Genomic DNA, 17,045 nt, shown 5'->3' with positions numbered 1-17,045 from the left:
AAATTAAGATAGCACGTCCAAAAATCAGCTTAAGAAAAGCTAACACAAAAAAAAAAAAATCATCGCTTACTCAAATTACTACATAAATAAATATATATAGTCCTATATAGAGCCCGAAATATATAGTCCCTTATTAGGATAAATTCTTTTATAAAGTCTTAAAGATCATCAGAACTCTACAATGGACTATATCCACCACTTTTCCAGCTCTATATAGAGCCTCTCACTTGAGATGCTCTAAATTAAGTAGACATAGATGGCCAAACAAAGCACCGCATAACTCAAACAAAGCACATGATACCCCAATTAGACTCAAGCCTCTCCACGCAAGTTGAGCCTGCCACAACTACCATGGACCTCGCCCCGTTTCAAGAAAATCGTTGCATGTTGTAGTGCTGAGAAAATTATCCATTTACTTTGCTATTTTCAATAACCACATGGTCTGTTATGCAGAAATAGAAAAATTAGAAACTTACTATTTAACTTGCATGGAGATTTTTTTCTGTTGAATTTTGTTCCTTCGTAAGGGATGGATGTGTCAGAGAAAAATTCATATGCGCTCAATTTTATTCAACTTTGATCTTACTTATAACGAGGATTGATTATTTTGGGGTATAGAATGGTTCTATATAGATTAAAAATTTAAAAGATTCACCAATATGAGACTAAACATTTAAATCTAAGTTTAACATAATGAGTTAAAATCCTAAATAATCAATTATGTCAATAAATAAAACTAAAACGGAGAAATTTAAAAGGGAAATTTTCTCAACGCGTTCTTTAATAGAACCTCACAATTATGTCAAGTTGCCAAGTGCCAACCACGAGCTCAATGCAAGTGCGACTTTGATTTTTCGTCTCTTCTTCTCCGCAAGTAAATGGATCATTAGGTAACAATGTATGCAGCCTAAAAAATCAACCTAACCCACCAACCCATATGAGCTTACTCAAAACCTTGATCACACACATGACTTAGTTGATGCTGATGCAGATATCAAATCATATATATCCATCGTTTTAGCTCATGCTTTACGCTTAATCTAATCTCTCAAGTATGAACTAGACGTACGTCGTGGCATGGTGACCAAATAATTAAACCATATAAACTTTGTCTTAACCACAACCACCTCAAATTTCCTTGGACGATGATTTTATGCTGATGCAGCTATCAAACCATATAAGCTATCTTTTAATGATGATTTATGTGGTCTCGCTCTGTAATAATTTGATGTGGTTTCGTTCTTCCACGATGATCTATGTGGTCACCGGTATATGACTGTTGTGGTCACTGATATAAGACTGTTGCGTCTATAATTTTTGTGAAATACCACCATTGTATCACTTCTTGTAAAAAAAACATCACCACCTCGAAGTTTCCTTGGACCAAACAATTAAACTATATATAATCTAATTTAAATAATTAATCTTAGCAGTACTTATATGTTTTGATTATATTTTTCATTTTTTAGACCATTTTAACTTTGTGCGTGTGGATTTTATTGTCATTTGCCAATCTGTCAACTAATAGTTTTCGTGTAGGTTTCCCCTTATTCCAGAAACTGCAAAATACCATCTAACATTAACATGAATCAGACGCTAATTAATATGATACAGTTTATTGCATTTTTTTATATTTAGTAGAAGGTTGCGTGCGTACGGATACGATAAAATGCAGAAAATACGTAACTAATCTGTAATTAAGCTTTACGTGTTTTTATGTTCATCATATCATACACACATCATTTGGTCGTTAAAATTGAGAAAAAATTATTGCCCTTCCCTAAAAGCTTCTTGTAAATCCATGGAGGAATTCGAACAAATTACTATAATATTAGTTCTGTCTATGCTTTTAAAAAGATAATCTTACCTACAACCCATGATATATTAATTGTGTCAACAACAACCTCGAGTGTCAAAAACTTTGATTTGAAGACTAGTACGTATTTCTCACCTAGTTGTAAATTCTACTATACGCATACTTTAAGTATTTTTGAAAAAATATGTATGCATCCTGTATATTTATCAAAATTCAGGTATTAATTTCGCACATTTAATTTTACTAATAAAATTTAGGCATTATACAATATTTTTAACATAATATTTTCTTCTAAATATAAAAGTATTCAAACTTTATATTGTCGAATTTTTACCACAAAAAAAAATTATGAATTTTCACATAGGTAATTTCATTTAAAATATCCATTCCGTATTTCTTTTAATAGAATCAATATCATTCAATCAACTTAATTATACAAACTAGACATTATATTTAGTCCATTGTGAGATTTATCCCACTATCTCACTTCCTTATTGTAGATAATATCGTTTGTTAAACTACATACGAGTCTTGAAACAGCATGTCCTAAATAATATTAAGATGATTCTCAAATCAAATCAGGGAACATGTGAAATACTTGTTTCCTGCAACTGTGAGATATGCATGCGAAAATCATCCACGATCAACTAGGAAGGGTTTGGAATGCTCCTCTTCTAGAACAAGGGATTTGAAAATGGTGATGTTTTACCTGTAGTTCGAAGAAAGTCATAATATTGTATCAGAAATTCTACATATTTGTGGGGTTCACCTAAAAGCGCAAACAAAGAAAGAAAGCAAAGACCAAAATGCTTTTGAATTAACAAATTCAAAAATTATTTATCTAGAAGGATTACGCGTTCTTATTAAAAAGAAATAAAATATCATCAATTTTGATTAAGAAACCCTAATGTGGGCTCTGCATGTTTGAAAACTAGCCCCACGTGGTGGCTTTTTCTCCCAGCCTTGCCCCCTTGGCTTATGAGTCAATAGATGTCATTGCCTCTTCAATTATACAACTTCATCACTACTCCAAGAAAACCAACTCTCAAATTTTCAATCATCTCACCAATGAATGCATATCATATCCAATTTGTGTCGTTTTCTGCCAAAGAACAATTTGTAAACCAATTGAATAATGAATAAAATGATCAAAATATATATTTTTTTTAACAAACGATAGAATAATTACAGATTTCGTTCATCTATTAATAAGAGGAAGGAGAACAGAAAGCAAAATGAGTGTTCAATTCATAACTTCTCATGCATTTACTTGCTGTAAGAAAATAAAATTCTTAATGGTACATCTAAAACCCGTAATGAAATATCCCAAACTTAGGAATTGGATCAACTAGAAGAGGGGTCTTATGTTCGATTGTTGTATATCCCAAATTAGGTATGTATCTCTAAATACCGCGTGTTACACGGTCTAGTAGTTTTTTTTTTACTTGTAAGTGAGAGATCTTAATTAGGTTCGATTGTCGCCAAATGCGAATTTAATCACATTATTGTTAGCCTATTGTGAAGTTAAATACACTTCATTTCTTTTAGTGTAGATAATATCGTTTGTCAAAAAAAAAAAAAATACCGTGTATTAGGAATATTCATATTTGTCTCTTTAATTAGTTGACTTGCCATGAACATCATCTAGAAAGATGGCTGGCTGATTGGACTGTAGTTCAATTTCAACGTTATTTCATTAACAGCGACAAAACCAAAACAAGAGACAAGATATTTTTGGGAAAGGAAGGAGGCTGCAACATCATCATCATCATACGTTTGTTTAATCATCTTGTTCTTCATAAAACCATATTTCTTGGTGCCGGCAAAGTTTGTTGCAAGCCCCCATAAACTATTTCACTGCATGTATATTGCACGAAAGCATTTCATAAATTAATCTGAGGCTGGCGGGCCATTGATGCTTGACGTGTTTCGAAAGAAAAGGGCAGAAAAAGAGAAGATTTCAGGGAAACCTAGATTTTTTTTCTATTAGTAGGCATATGAACATATTAAATCTTCCATCTTTCTCGTATATGCTGACAAGTGTAGTTCACATCCACCCATCCCTAATAAAACAGAAAAAAAAAATTGAGTACAAGTGACAACTCTTTCGTATGCAGGAGACCTCTCATTCAAATGTATCAAATTTCGTATGCGTGGGAACTGTCGTATACCAGAATTAATGTACACATCAAAGGACTAAAACCAATACATAATCCAACGTCAAGTTTTAATGTAATTTCAATCTTTTTCGACATTAAGGTTCAAAAACCCATATAATTAAACGCACATATATAGTGATCATTTAATACTATGATATTATGTTTGATTCTTACCAAGATGAATTGCTAGTACATTGTGTGGCTAACCCCACCATCTCATTTTTAGTGTAGATACTATCGTTTGTTAAAAATAAAAAAAAATAAAAAATCATCTCCACCTCTTTTTTTTTCTTTTTCTTTTTCATCTTTTCACTTTCTTTCCTTTTTTCAAGTTGGTAGATCCCATCTGATTTAAAGCCCATTTGAAATGCTTGGAGGATTTGCATAGACATTCATGTCTTCCATTTCCAGAATTTGTCCAGTGTGAACCCACCAACTGACAATGTCACGCTCCATTTCATAATTAAACAATGACCCCTATCACCAACCTTACAAGTTACTAATATATGCCAAAAGCCAAACTAACCATACACCAATTTTACCACTTTTAACTTTACTAATACTCGTCAATGTGAATTAAGTCCGTTTATTTTAATTTAACTAAAGATAATACTCACATAATACTCGTAAATATGGATTATATCAATTAATTAACTTATCTAATACTCATAGTTATAAGTTTAAGTCAATTAATTAGTACAGTGTGCTCGCACAACTCCCGCTATTTGAATTTAAATACAAAATTGTATCTTGTAAAACAAAACCATAGGTAATACTCCAAAGCAGTTAAAACAACCCATCACTCAAAATACTTAGGTACCAAAATCGAAATGTTATCATTTAACAAAGATTGAGATCTCTTCCAATATTACAAAAAAAAAAAATATCTGCAAATCAAGAACTAATTGTTTTTTTTGGAATCTGAGTTACAACATAGAAAACCCAAAATTCTCATTTTTTTATCAACCAAAGAAAGAAAAGAAAAAAAAACTATACAAGATCATCTCATTTGTAACTCAATTCTTATTTTTCTTTTATCCAACTATCATGTATTTACACATTTACAAACTCTGCGTTAGAATCATAGGCACTACATTCACCACAAGAGTTTGATTCTTTCGCAACAAAATCGAGAGTTCGATTTTCATACTCCTCTTCTCAATTTTTCTTTTCTTTGAAGTAAAAAGAAAGTAAAACACCTTTGAATTTGCAGTGCTACAATTCAAAGCCAAGATTAGTGTGAGAATAATCACCGTAAAAATCAGGGATCCCAGTAGCGGCCCAAAGCCTCTCATTGAAATCGCCCTGCATATCCTCCGATATGAACGGCGTACGACACAGTGGGCACGTCTTCTGGTCGTACCCGACCCACCGGTCCACGCACCCTTGTGGAAGACGTGACGACAATTCGTGAGCCGTCGTATCTCGTCCTCGCCCTCGAACTCGTACAGGCACACGGCACATGACTCCGGCGGGTCCACCAGGTCCGAGAATTTTGCCAGCGGCAGGATTTCCCGGATCAGAACCGCGGAGACGGAGTAGAGCTCCGGGAATCGGGCCGGCGGGTCGGACCAGGCATTGTCCTGTTCGATGAAATATTGGAGACCCAGCAGGGAGAAGAAGGCTGAGATGAGTTTTCGGATTAGACACAGCAGAGAGAGTGTTTGGATGAAGAGCTCTGGAAGCAGAAACTCTGTGTACCCAACTGGGAACCCCATTAAAAAGCTTCGAACTTTGAGGTTTTGGGTTGTGATTAGGTTATGGAGTTTGGAGATATTAAATGGGTTTTTGTTTAGTTTCTCTGTGTTCTCTAGAGAGAGAAAGAGAGAGGAAGGGAGGGGAAGAGTGAGAGAGGGGGCATGGAGAGTGGAGGAGGATGGCTTATATGGCCATGGATGAGGATTGAGAGAGTTGACGATGTGTATAATGGCATTAATGCCCTTCAACACGCTACCAAAGTGTATTGTATTCACATTTATAAGGGCCTGTTTTGTACGTATAGTATACGTTAAAATAGATTTTTGGCCTTTTATTTTCACCTCTCTTTAATTAATCCATTTCTCATTAGGGTGAAAAAAATGGAACTGGAGTTGTTTACATGAGATGAAGAAATATGAAAACTAAAACATTTGGGTTTATATAATCTACTAGTATTTTTGCACGTACATGCGACTGATCTTTTTTAAGTAAATAATTTTCAATAAATAATATTTCAGTTATGTATAGGTGCCCAAGAAATTCTTTTTCTTTTTGATCCCAAGGAATCCTATTTAGAAATATAACTTCATTAAGAAAAAATAAGTCAATACATTATTTTCTTTTAGCTACACCTCAATTAAGTAATAACCTCCTTAAAGATAGAAAATTAGTTTGGTTGCAACTGTATAACTTTATAGAGGTTTTATTGTACTATAATATATCCATCCTATATTTTGTTTTGTTTAATTCTACTCTCCCAAATAGTGGGACCAACAACTTCTTTGTGTTTTTCACAGTTCTAAAAATTTCCGCCTAACGTCGCTTAGTTCCTCGCTTAGGCGCTAAGTGGTTAGCTACCGTCCCGATTAATCCCTAAGCATTTCCAAATTATGAAATGGCTTCTGGATTGGCTTAGGCATTCACCTAGCCCACTTAGGCGCCCGCCTAGACCGGCCTAGGTACCCGCCTAGGTCACAACTCCACTTTGACAGAAAATTAATAACTTTCATTTTGCATTTTAGACTTTTTCTATAATTTGTTAGAGACTTGTTGAATACTTGGATGAATACTTATTATATGCTTGTTCCCCATGTTTTCAATATGTTCTAATACTTTATAATCTACATATCATTTTATTTGCAATTTATGTGTTACGTATTTTTTAAGAATAAATGGGCACTTATTTATACAATATATAATAAATTTACTTAAATCCGTCTAGGCCCTGCCTAACCGCCTAGGCGTTAGGCCTTGTCCTGCCATCCAACTAGCGCCTAACGTCTTTTAAAACCTTGGTGTTTAGGCAAAAAAAAAAAAAAAAAAAAAAAAACCAAAAACAAAAACAAAATAAAAGTTGTCTTTAAAGTTAATTTTCTAGTGAATTGAATTAGTCGAGTTCTATATCAACAATGTGCTATTATAATTTATATTAGAAAGATTAAATATCATACTTATAGAACCTCTAAGGACCATTTTGGAATTGCTGTGCTTATTTATTTATTTATTTATTATTTTTTAAATTGCTTTTGCTTTACTTTAAGAATAATCAGCTGCAAATTGAGCGTTTAATAAACTATATTTTTAAAACTGTTGTGAGTACGAAAAGCAATGTAATAGCATTTGGTAAATTTTAGTGTAACAAATATAATTGTATAAGGACAAAAAGGGACATGATAGTCTAGGTGATGACTTCGATAATGGTGGCAAGGACAATAGTTGTGATGGTGGTGGTGCCAATAAAGGGTATGGTGGTTGTGTTGCATAGGTAATAATGGTGGTACGGACAACAACGATGTTGATGGTGGCAATGGTGGCGGTTGTGTTTTTGGTGGTGATGGTGGTGGGGTTGGCAACGTTAGCAACGATAGTAGTGGCAATTGTGGTTGTAGTGGTAGTGGTGGCGAGTATGGTTGTGGTGGTGGTTGTAATGGTGGTGGTGGCAACAATGGTAGTGGTAATGACAATGGTGGTGTAAGAGGTTAGGGTTTGTAGTCATAGGTGGTGGTGGTCACTTTGCTTTATGATTTACACACGAGTCACAAATCTTGCTGTTTGAAGGAGGCAGTTCCATGAAATTTATTCTTTAGTGGTTATTTCTCGTCACTTGTAAGACCATCTCCAGTCATACTCTCTATTTTCAAATGAAATTTTAGCTAAAAAAAAATAGAAAGTAATTTTAGGAGCTCCCTATAAAAAAAATTTCAACCATTCTCTCTAATTTAGAGTCATAATAATTATCAACCAATAGAAATTAAATTTTTATTTAAAATATTATTAAAATTATAACGGTTACTGCTAGGATCTCCTCACTCACTCTTAGATTTAGGAGCTCCTAGAAGTTTTGTTGTCTTAGGAACATAATAGGGATCGTGTGATTGGAGATAAAATTTTCCAACATCTCCCCGTATTTTGGTGAGGAGATCATTTAGGTAGCCTCATTGGAGATGCTCGAAGATTTTTTTATGTTCAAAATTCGTGAATGGCAAGTTCGATGTAATAAATCATTGTATAAGAAATTATAATTAACATAGTTTGATGGTTGACGATGATTGTTAGAGTGAAGAAAGTTGCAAATGGATAATTATAGGGGAATGATATCAAAGAATTATTAGTGATGGGCCAAAAAGGGAAGGGGAGTCATGGTGCTCAAATGCCCTAGACATAAAGTGGGGCTAATAGTTCCATCCCTTAATTTAGATGCCCCCAAAAGAGGGTAGACATTAAAGGAAAATAGATCAAGTGAAGAGGGATAAGAAATGTTTAGTCATGAGTCTCAGGACTAGTTGTGGTGATATTTCACAAATCATGGTGGCATTGTCCCAACTTAGATGGGATGTAATGGGGGCACCACTAACATATCCAATGGCCTTATGATTTTGATTCGAGACCACCTTGAGGTAACCATCACTTTGTTCTCTCTCTTCACGTCCACACACATAAATGCACACCTATCCACGATATAGACTACTTGATAGACCAATTGTATATAAATATAGTTATATACAACTAGTAGTATAGTAATAAGAATTCTTAGAGGATGTTTTTTTTCAATCTCAAATGAAATGCAATATATAAATTCAAATGAATCAGACAAAAAGTACATATACATTCGGCATACTTATATCTGTAAATGATTGTAGCATTATTTGGTAATTAGTCAAGGACACCAATGGACTCTTAATACGTTGGAAGTCATTTTTTCTTACATGATGATGTGATATTGTTGTATGACATAAATGTCATAATTTGAACAATTAATTCTCTTAATTATGTATTAGCATATTTGTCGATTTGCCCCCTAAAGTTGTATGGAGCTGCCAGTTTTCTCATGAACTTTAATTTTAGAGGATTACCCTCTTTAACTTTTATAAATAGTCAATTTCCCCCTTGAACTTTAATTTTAGCCGATTACCTCCTGAACTTTTATAAATAGCCAATTTCCCTCGTGCGTTAGATTTTAAAAGTTTACATCCAATTTTCCATTCATCTTGATCATGGAGATAATACATGACAACCATATGAGAGCAAAAATGATGAAAAATTAGATGGATGAAAAATTGAATGAAAGTTTTTAAAATCTAATGCTAATGGAGAAATTGGCTATTTATAAAAGTTCAGGGAGTATTTAGCTAAAATAAAAGTTCAAGGGGGGAAATTAACTAATTTAAAAAGTTTAAAGGGTAATCGGCTAAAATTAAAGTCCATGAGAAAAATTAGCAGCTGCATACAATACAAGTTTAGAGGACAAATTAACAAATACCTCTTATGTATTAGAGGCATAAAAAGTCAAATATTATCTTTTAGTAAATAATTTTAGAACGGAAGAAATATGACGTGTGCTAAAGGAAAATCTAAGTTTTTTCCCTTATTTGGTTAACAAAATCTTTAATGAGATTAAACTTGGACAAGAAAAAGGTTTTGGACCTTTGGTCGCGATTAAAAAGGATGGGGATTCTTTTGTTTGAAAACAAAAAGGATGGGGATTCTCTCCTCTTCCTTTTCTCCTCCCTTTTCACAGGTTTTTTTTTTTTTTTTTTTAATTTTTTTTTTTTATCTCTCTACTTTTGACCTTTTTATCTTTATTTACAAAGATAAATTCTAAAGCGTCCAAGTAGGATTGGATTAAAAAAGAAAGGAGAGAATCTTTGTTCAATTAAAAATTGCCCCGTAAAATTCCTTTTTGGTTCCTTGATCACTGTTAGAATACTTAGTAAATAATTGGTTGGAGGGACCACTAATGTATAAAGTGATTTCGAAATCTCTTTCATGTGTGCGTGAGAGAGAGAGAGAGAGAGAGAGAGAGAAGACAAAGGATCTGGCAAGCAGAGTTGGGGGAGGGTGGTGGTGGCGAGGCTGAGGCAGGAGCTCTGCCCAACCGGCCGAACAGGATGGGCTGGAATCTGGATAGATGCAGATAGGTAAAAAAAAAAAAAAAGAAAAAGAAAAGAAAAGGCCTGGCAACAATTGAGCCCAAGTGGGTGGGGTTGTGTTTGCCAAACTGCCTCTGACATGTGTCTGATGCATCCAAGACACCTCTGGCCCAAGACACAGCCAAAGCTCCATATGCCACCCATCATCTACTCCGTGTACATTCATATGCAGAGAGAGAGAGAGAGAGAGAGAGAGAGCAGGGGCCCAACCCTCCTCACTCACCCCGACACCAAGTCACCACCTTTGCTCCCTTCATTTGTCTCGTTCTCTGTCTTTGCATCCAAAGATGCCTTTCAGTCCTAGGCCATATCACACTCACATTGACCTTTGCTCACCATCTGTCTATTATCCCACACACAAGTATTGGGCTTATAATTTGCTTGTGATTGTGACCTTACATCTCAATGAGATATCTTTAAATGTTATGCATGAACTTGATTAAGAGCTAGATTTGAGTGTCTTCGCTGAAAAGTATAGTGCATTTGACCTAAAATCAATTATCGATGATTTCTTTTTTTATTAAATAAACCGCAAAATCAATCCGACTTCAGCAATTAGTGATGATTATAAACTCACAATCTTTATATATTTGATGGAATAACTTTATTCTAAACATGCATGTATGGAGAGGCTCAAGGTTTGTACATTGGAAAGCAGAGCTTGACTCTTTAAGATTTGCATGGATGTTCAAATCTTGAACGTTTGAGTTTAGGTCGTTTCATGCTCACTTTTATAACTAAATGATCTATGTAGATACCCTTTTGAGATATATTCATCTTAGTGTCACTACGTAACCCTCATTGACTGTATTGTGGTGCTAGGGATGCTTTTGCAACTTCAGTAGTCTTCAAGAAAGATGTAAGAATCAACCCAATACTGAAATGAATTTGTTTATATATGTTGCTTTTTGGCAACCGCGTTTTATATTGCTTTACTTTTCATGTCCGTTTCAACTTTTAACCGTAAGGACTAGTTCTAAAAGTTGAAGGTGCAACTTGAATAGGGAGAACCCTATGCAGTTGAAGCACTAGCTAATAGTAGTCGGCAATTTGGTGAGCTAGCTCACTGGCATTAATTTGGCCCTGTTAATAACATACAGGTAGGGCAGCTAAATCCAACCATGATCAGCCTTAATTTAACTCTCTAAGCTTCTTGTACTTCCAAGCAAAGACTGCACCATCTTGCATATTATTTTTATTTAATCAGTCAGGAAGCATGTTTAAAAAGCATGATTTGTACGGGGTTAGTGCAATTCTTGCTCCATAATATATATGAAATTGAAAACTATGATAATCTCTGCAGCAATTGCCTGCCATTTGGTCTAACCAAGCATCACAACTTGTCTGCTGGCAAGCTAAATATCAAATTCCATATCCAACCTTACTTGTCAGATATTGTCTTAAGATTCATAACAGACTAACATAGATTAACATATAAATTAATGAGACAATTGGCAACAACTTGCATTAATTTAATTGTAAGGCCAACTGCAAAATGGTCTTCAAGGCCAAGTTATATTTGACATGTGAGGGTATGGTGATGATTACATTTGGTGATAAACCACTAATCTTTTTTTTTTTTCTTTAAATCTTTTTTCACCTCCAGCTACTTAATTAGCTTAACAACCTACTTGTCCTGCACTATTAGTCCTGGTTAATTATAAAAGACAGAGATGAGTTAGCACAGCTTGTACCATGTTTGCTTTAGCTTTTAGCTGTGGTTGCTCACGGCTTTAAACTGTATACCCACTTTTTGGTTGTGGAACAGTACAAGTCCTGTAAAGTTTAGTAGAATTTCTTGGGGAAGGAACCCTAGCTGTTAATCTTGGTGTTACTTAATTTTTATGGCCTGAACTTCGGTATTGTGTTTAGTTACCATAATTAGTGAGCTTTCGTATATAGTCTAGTCTTTACCTTCTTCGTGCCTAACCAATATTTTTATTTCATATATACATGAATGCTATAGCTCACTTTCGGTTTGTTTTGCTCACTCAATGTCGCTTTGCTCATCATGATTCTATGTTATTAGATGTCTGCAATCATCCCGCTGTTTACTTGTTTTTTTGGGAATTTTTATGATGCTCTAGAGTATCAGATATTTTTGATTTTTTAACTATTAAATCTTTAAACCAAGATTTAATAGTTAGAAAACCACATCCTATACTCCTAACCATCATATAATTTTTGTGTTTTTCCTTTTCAGTTTAAAAGCATGCATACCCTTTGTTTGACACATACGGTGTTGCAAGTTCTATTTATAACTAGGGAAATATGACTCCAACTCCAAGGAACGGTTTTAACCCTATTCATGTAGTTGGCTACAAAATATAGCAAGAGAAATGCTATACACATTCTTAATTTGTCATTCACCACTTCTTGTAGTGTAAGTACTTAAAAACAATTAAAATCTTGATAGTTTAAAGTGTGTCGAGATGACAAATGAAAGAGTGTGAATATCACACCAGTTACCAAAACATATAGTGAAATCAACTTCGTTGTTGCCGAGGGCTTTCTTGCTAGCGATATGTGACCTGAACTTAAGTTCAGCTGCAAATCTTTTTGGCCTACCAAAGCTAGTTAGTTACTGTATATTATAATAATTAAGTAGATTTCTAGGGTTAGGTTGTTTGGTGGAAGCAGAAAGGATAAAATGAATACGACCAAGGGGAGATTTGAGACACACTTTGTGATGGCTGACTCTAAAGATAACGATATTAGCAGAGACAGTGGTCAGCAATGGTGGGTCATTTTTGCATGTGGCCATGTCTGGTGTTCTTGTACCTAAACCTAGCGAGCGACCAGATCCTCCAGGAATATTTTTGTGCGTCTAGCTACATGTGAATCTCAAATTCTTGTAAACTCGAGAAGCTCTAGTACTTGTACCTTTACACTCGAGAAGCTCCAGTAGGTTTACTGTTCTTCTAGACCCAGGGTTTAAAGTAAATGGTGGTCGCCCCCTTGCGATCATTAATCTTACCAAACAATGAAAAAGACGGTTTTAGATAAACAGAAGGCTTCTCTATTTTGGTTCGAGATCCAGGATTTTCGGTTTAGGTATTGTTTTGGGCTTACTTTTGGGACTTGTTTCCTTACTTTACTTTTGTAATGGGGTACAATGTTGTGGATTGTCTTCGGACTTTTTTCACTTTGTATTAGTGTGTTTTATTTTTAATAAAATTAGTGGTTTGACAAAAAAAAGAAAGATAAACAATAGGCTTCTGATCATTGGATAGCTTGAATACTAACCAAACAAACCTTGTTGACAAGTAAGAATAAGTGGTCATCTATGTAATGTTTGAATGTATGTCAATACGTAATTCATTTGGATAAAAAAAAATATCCATTAAACTAATGGGCAAAAGCTTTAGTGCATTCAAGTTAAGTAAAAAATCTTTCAATTTATTTACTCATTCCTACTTTTGCTGTTGCCTTTTAGTGATCAAGTTGTTTTGATTATGAATCATTAAATCTAGTAAACAATAATAATAAGAATCACTTCATTCATATTGTGGTTCTCGATGGTTAGTAAACATAGTTCCTTGAGTATTGTATTGGGCCTCAATGATTCTTGGCCAAGTGGCCAAACTCCATGTTGGCTTAGACTTTTCTTTCAGTCTGCATTTCTTCCCTTTAGTTGGCTTCGAGGCCTTCCTTGTCACTGGTAATATGCCTTGTTCCTAGATGGGTGATAAACAACGTGCTGCCTGCCCAATTCATTCACCATGCGCTCCATACCCGATGTCCACACATATTTGCTTTTTAATATAAACTTTTGGTGCAAGTATTTGCTTTCCAATGATACGTGTGTGGTGTTCTTTGGAATTCTGATCTTTCCCCGCAGCACCATGTGTGGAGGAATTCTTTGGTTGGTGTTCTGAATGTTAATTGGTTGCAGGCAAAGTTACTTGAAACTTTTAGTTTTTGCATGCAGGAAATGTCATTTAATAACTACTTTGATTCCGATGCGGCTTGGAATTGTTTGTCAGAGTTTCAGAGTCCTACCTGCGTAGTTGTAAGCATACAAATCGTTGTTGCCATATCCATCCTTCTAATATGGCAATATCGGATTTGTATTAAACTTGGGTGCAATAACGGTATCGTAACTCAGTTGATTTTTCAGAAAACCAATAAAAACACCTAAAATTATACACTTTTAATCATCAAGATATGAAAATATTATAATTTTCAAAATATACATGGAGATGATCAGGACCATCAGGTCACTAGATAAAAATGTAAAGTTAAAATCTTCTTCACACTAAAGAAAGTGGTCCAGGAAGACAAAGAAAAAAGACGTGCATCAAGTGTGATCCATGAAAAAGCAAAAGGTACCAAAATAAAGAAATTTCACATTCAGAAACAGTTTGACAATCATTTCCTGAAATAGACACAATAACACCTGCATACAAAGAAACATATAGAGCAAACCTTCCAAGTTTTTTAACATCCTTTGTAAACTTCTATCTTTTGTAAATTTTTATAGTATCAATAAAAGAGCAAGTTTACATATTCAAGAATTCTTCAATCTTAAGTAAGTTTTCTTTATTTCTTTCTTTTAGTGTGTTTGTTTAATTATACTTCTCGTCCAAAACATGGAAATACTATTGTAGTTATATTATTAACTTGCTAAACTGACGATCATATTTTGTTCGAGCATTCTGTTATAGTTGAATGTTTGTCATACAAATAACTGGACATTAACCAGAGTACCTCTGAGTACAGCCTTATAGCCTTATACTTGCAGGTGAGTGGTCATGCTTAAACATGTCAAGTTCCAAACTTGGTTTTATGTGTAGTTGTTATAATGGTCATCCGACTATTTAACCGAGTCTTTTCTTTGAATTTAGTATCAGAGCCAAGTTTAGTATTTTAATAGATATAAGTATAATAATAAAGTACCTTGAGGATGAAAGTCATCAACACAAATGATATCACACACTCATTTATCTTGCATGAACATTGTATATTATTATCCTACATGAACATTGTATTTTATTCCTAATTTAGGAAGAAAAATAGGAGTATTACATATTAAACTAGTTAAACTGGGCAAAAGTATTTTAATAGTGAAGATATTAAATTAGTTCAAACTATAAAGCAATAAATTATTAAGCTTAAACTATTAACATTCCCATTAGATAATAGTTACAAAATAATTGAAACAGATGCATCATCACTATGATGGGCATGAATATTATACCAGAAAAAGCATAAGAATTCACCAAAAGTTTGATGAACAAGTTTGTAGATATGCATCAAGAAAATTTAGTGACATACAATCAAGATTACGGGGAACAGATTTAGAAATTTTAGGCATAATTAACTCACTTAAAACATTTTGCTTATTTCCAGATTAAACCTTTAATATAAAGTGGCGCACGAAAAAAGTTGTAGAAGAACTAAAACCTTCAACAACTCCTCACATCATACGGATTTGGAATAAAGTCTAACGAATTAGATACAACACCATGTAAATAGTTATTAGGGCACAACTCCAACACACCATTTCATGCCTTTTTATTTTTATGCGCCATTCTCTATATCATTTTACAAATTAACTATTTCATTTTTTTTTTTCTTTTTTAAATTTATGGGTGCAGGAAAAAGAGTAAAAGTGACCAAACAAGTTTTCTAAATACGATAACTAATCTCTTATTCATGTGGAAATATACAATAAATTCAAATTGCATTCAAGTTTCAAATATTAAAAAAAAAATCCATTTTTATCAATTCTACAAGCATCACACCCGTCTCAGAGTGAAAAGGTTGAAGCACAAGATTAAGGTAACATTTCTTACTATTTAATTTCGTAAACATGAGTATAATTTGTTAGCTCAAACTTGACAAATTATTTATCTTACAGTATTCTTTATTTAACTAGAGTAGAAGTATTGTTATGGCCAAATTGTCAAAGTTAAAGGTATTTGGTTTAAACTTATGTTGCCATAACTTTTAATAACACATTCAAATGTTAAATTATACATATTAATGATTTCACAATATAAACACCTTCTCATAATAGAATTTCAGTTGACATTTGTAATGTTTTGTTCATATTGTAATTTTTCTTTTCCAAAGATAGACTTTATTAAATTCTAATGGAAATGTTTAGACCACTCAGTATTGCAACCTGGTGGTATTCCTCTGCACTTGAAAGTGAGGGGTCTTAGATACAAATCTCATGGATGATGAATTCAATATCAAATTAGGTTACCTATTGTGTGGCTCAACCAAACACCCTCTTATTGGAAACAAAACAGAAAATATGATTTGTTGATAACATTATTAGAAATTACAAACTACTAATAATATTAAGGATAATGCAAATAAAAATGAAAAATATTAAATGAGCAAGAATTTACTAACAGATGGATGATAGAGGCTTGCAGGGTCGTTGTTGGGCCCAAAAATATCACACACCAATCCAACTACGTTTCAAGACCCAATTGTCATATAAGCCTTCATTCAAGCCCAAACATATGCCAGGGTGTGGGATCGATAAGGAAATACATTTACAGACATACCATGCCATGGTAATTAAACTAGATATTCACATAAAGCACGCCATGCATGCCTATTCATCACATCAAGCTTCCTCATGCTAGTCACTATTCATGCTAAGCCTAAGTCACATATTTGGGGCTTGTTAAATTGTGGCATGGATGGTTATGGAAGGCTATTGGGCCTACGCGGTATCGGGGTTATGGAAGACTTTGGGCGCTTAGGGGCCCAAAGATCCAAGCCCATATCTTTTGCATTTCATGCAAGCAACATTGAGAGAGAACTAGTCTAGTTTACCTCTTTCCCTAGTAAGCCAAACCTCTTAGTTAAGACTAAACTAGATTCCTGCACGAAATGTATGCTAATCCCAGCAATTCAGCCATTTAATGCTGACTTTCCTTTCCCAGCTTGCATAGACAACTAACGCGTGAAAGCCATAAG

At 34.1% G+C, this 17,045-nt stretch overlaps 1 protein-coding gene and 1 pseudogene across 1 annotated transcript; one reads left to right on the top strand and one right to left on the bottom strand.

Annotated features, from left to right (window-relative positions):
• Positions 1-4,787: 4,787 nt before the first annotated feature.
• Positions 4,788-5,845, bottom strand: LOC125479912 (annotated as a pseudogene).
• On the top strand, positions 5,835-7,656 carry LOC125479927 (glycine, alanine and asparagine-rich protein-like). Its single transcript, XM_048590092.1, has 2 exons — positions 5,835-5,940; positions 7,439-7,656. Exons 1-2 carry the CDS (start codon positions 5,835-5,837, stop codon positions 7,654-7,656), a joined length of 324 nt encoding a protein of 107 aa, XP_048446049.1.
• The last annotated feature ends 9,389 nt before the right edge of the window (positions 7,657-17,045 follow it).

Source organism: the organism of the source record quoted next, unplaced genomic scaffold, assembly GCF_019419815.1.
Source record: "Pyrus x bretschneideri cultivar Hongxiangsu unplaced genomic scaffold, Pyrus_bretschneideri_v1 Contig30, whole genome shotgun sequence".
NCBI lineage: Eukaryota > Viridiplantae > Streptophyta > Magnoliopsida > Rosales > Rosaceae > Pyrus > Pyrus x bretschneideri.
Note: the sequence above shows the minus strand (reverse complement) of the source record. Positions and strands in the feature narration are given on the sequence as shown.

Excerpts from the sequence above, each read along its gene's own strand:
- LOC125479927 (XM_048590092.1), top strand. The coding sequence starts at position 5,835 with ATGGAGAGTGGAGGAGGATGGCTTATATGGCCATGGATGAGGATTGAG. Across the intron at positions 5,941-7,438 it reads ACACGCTACCAAAGTGTATT|GTAATAATGGTGGTACGGAC; the intron begins GTATTCACATTT and ends TGTGTTGCATAG.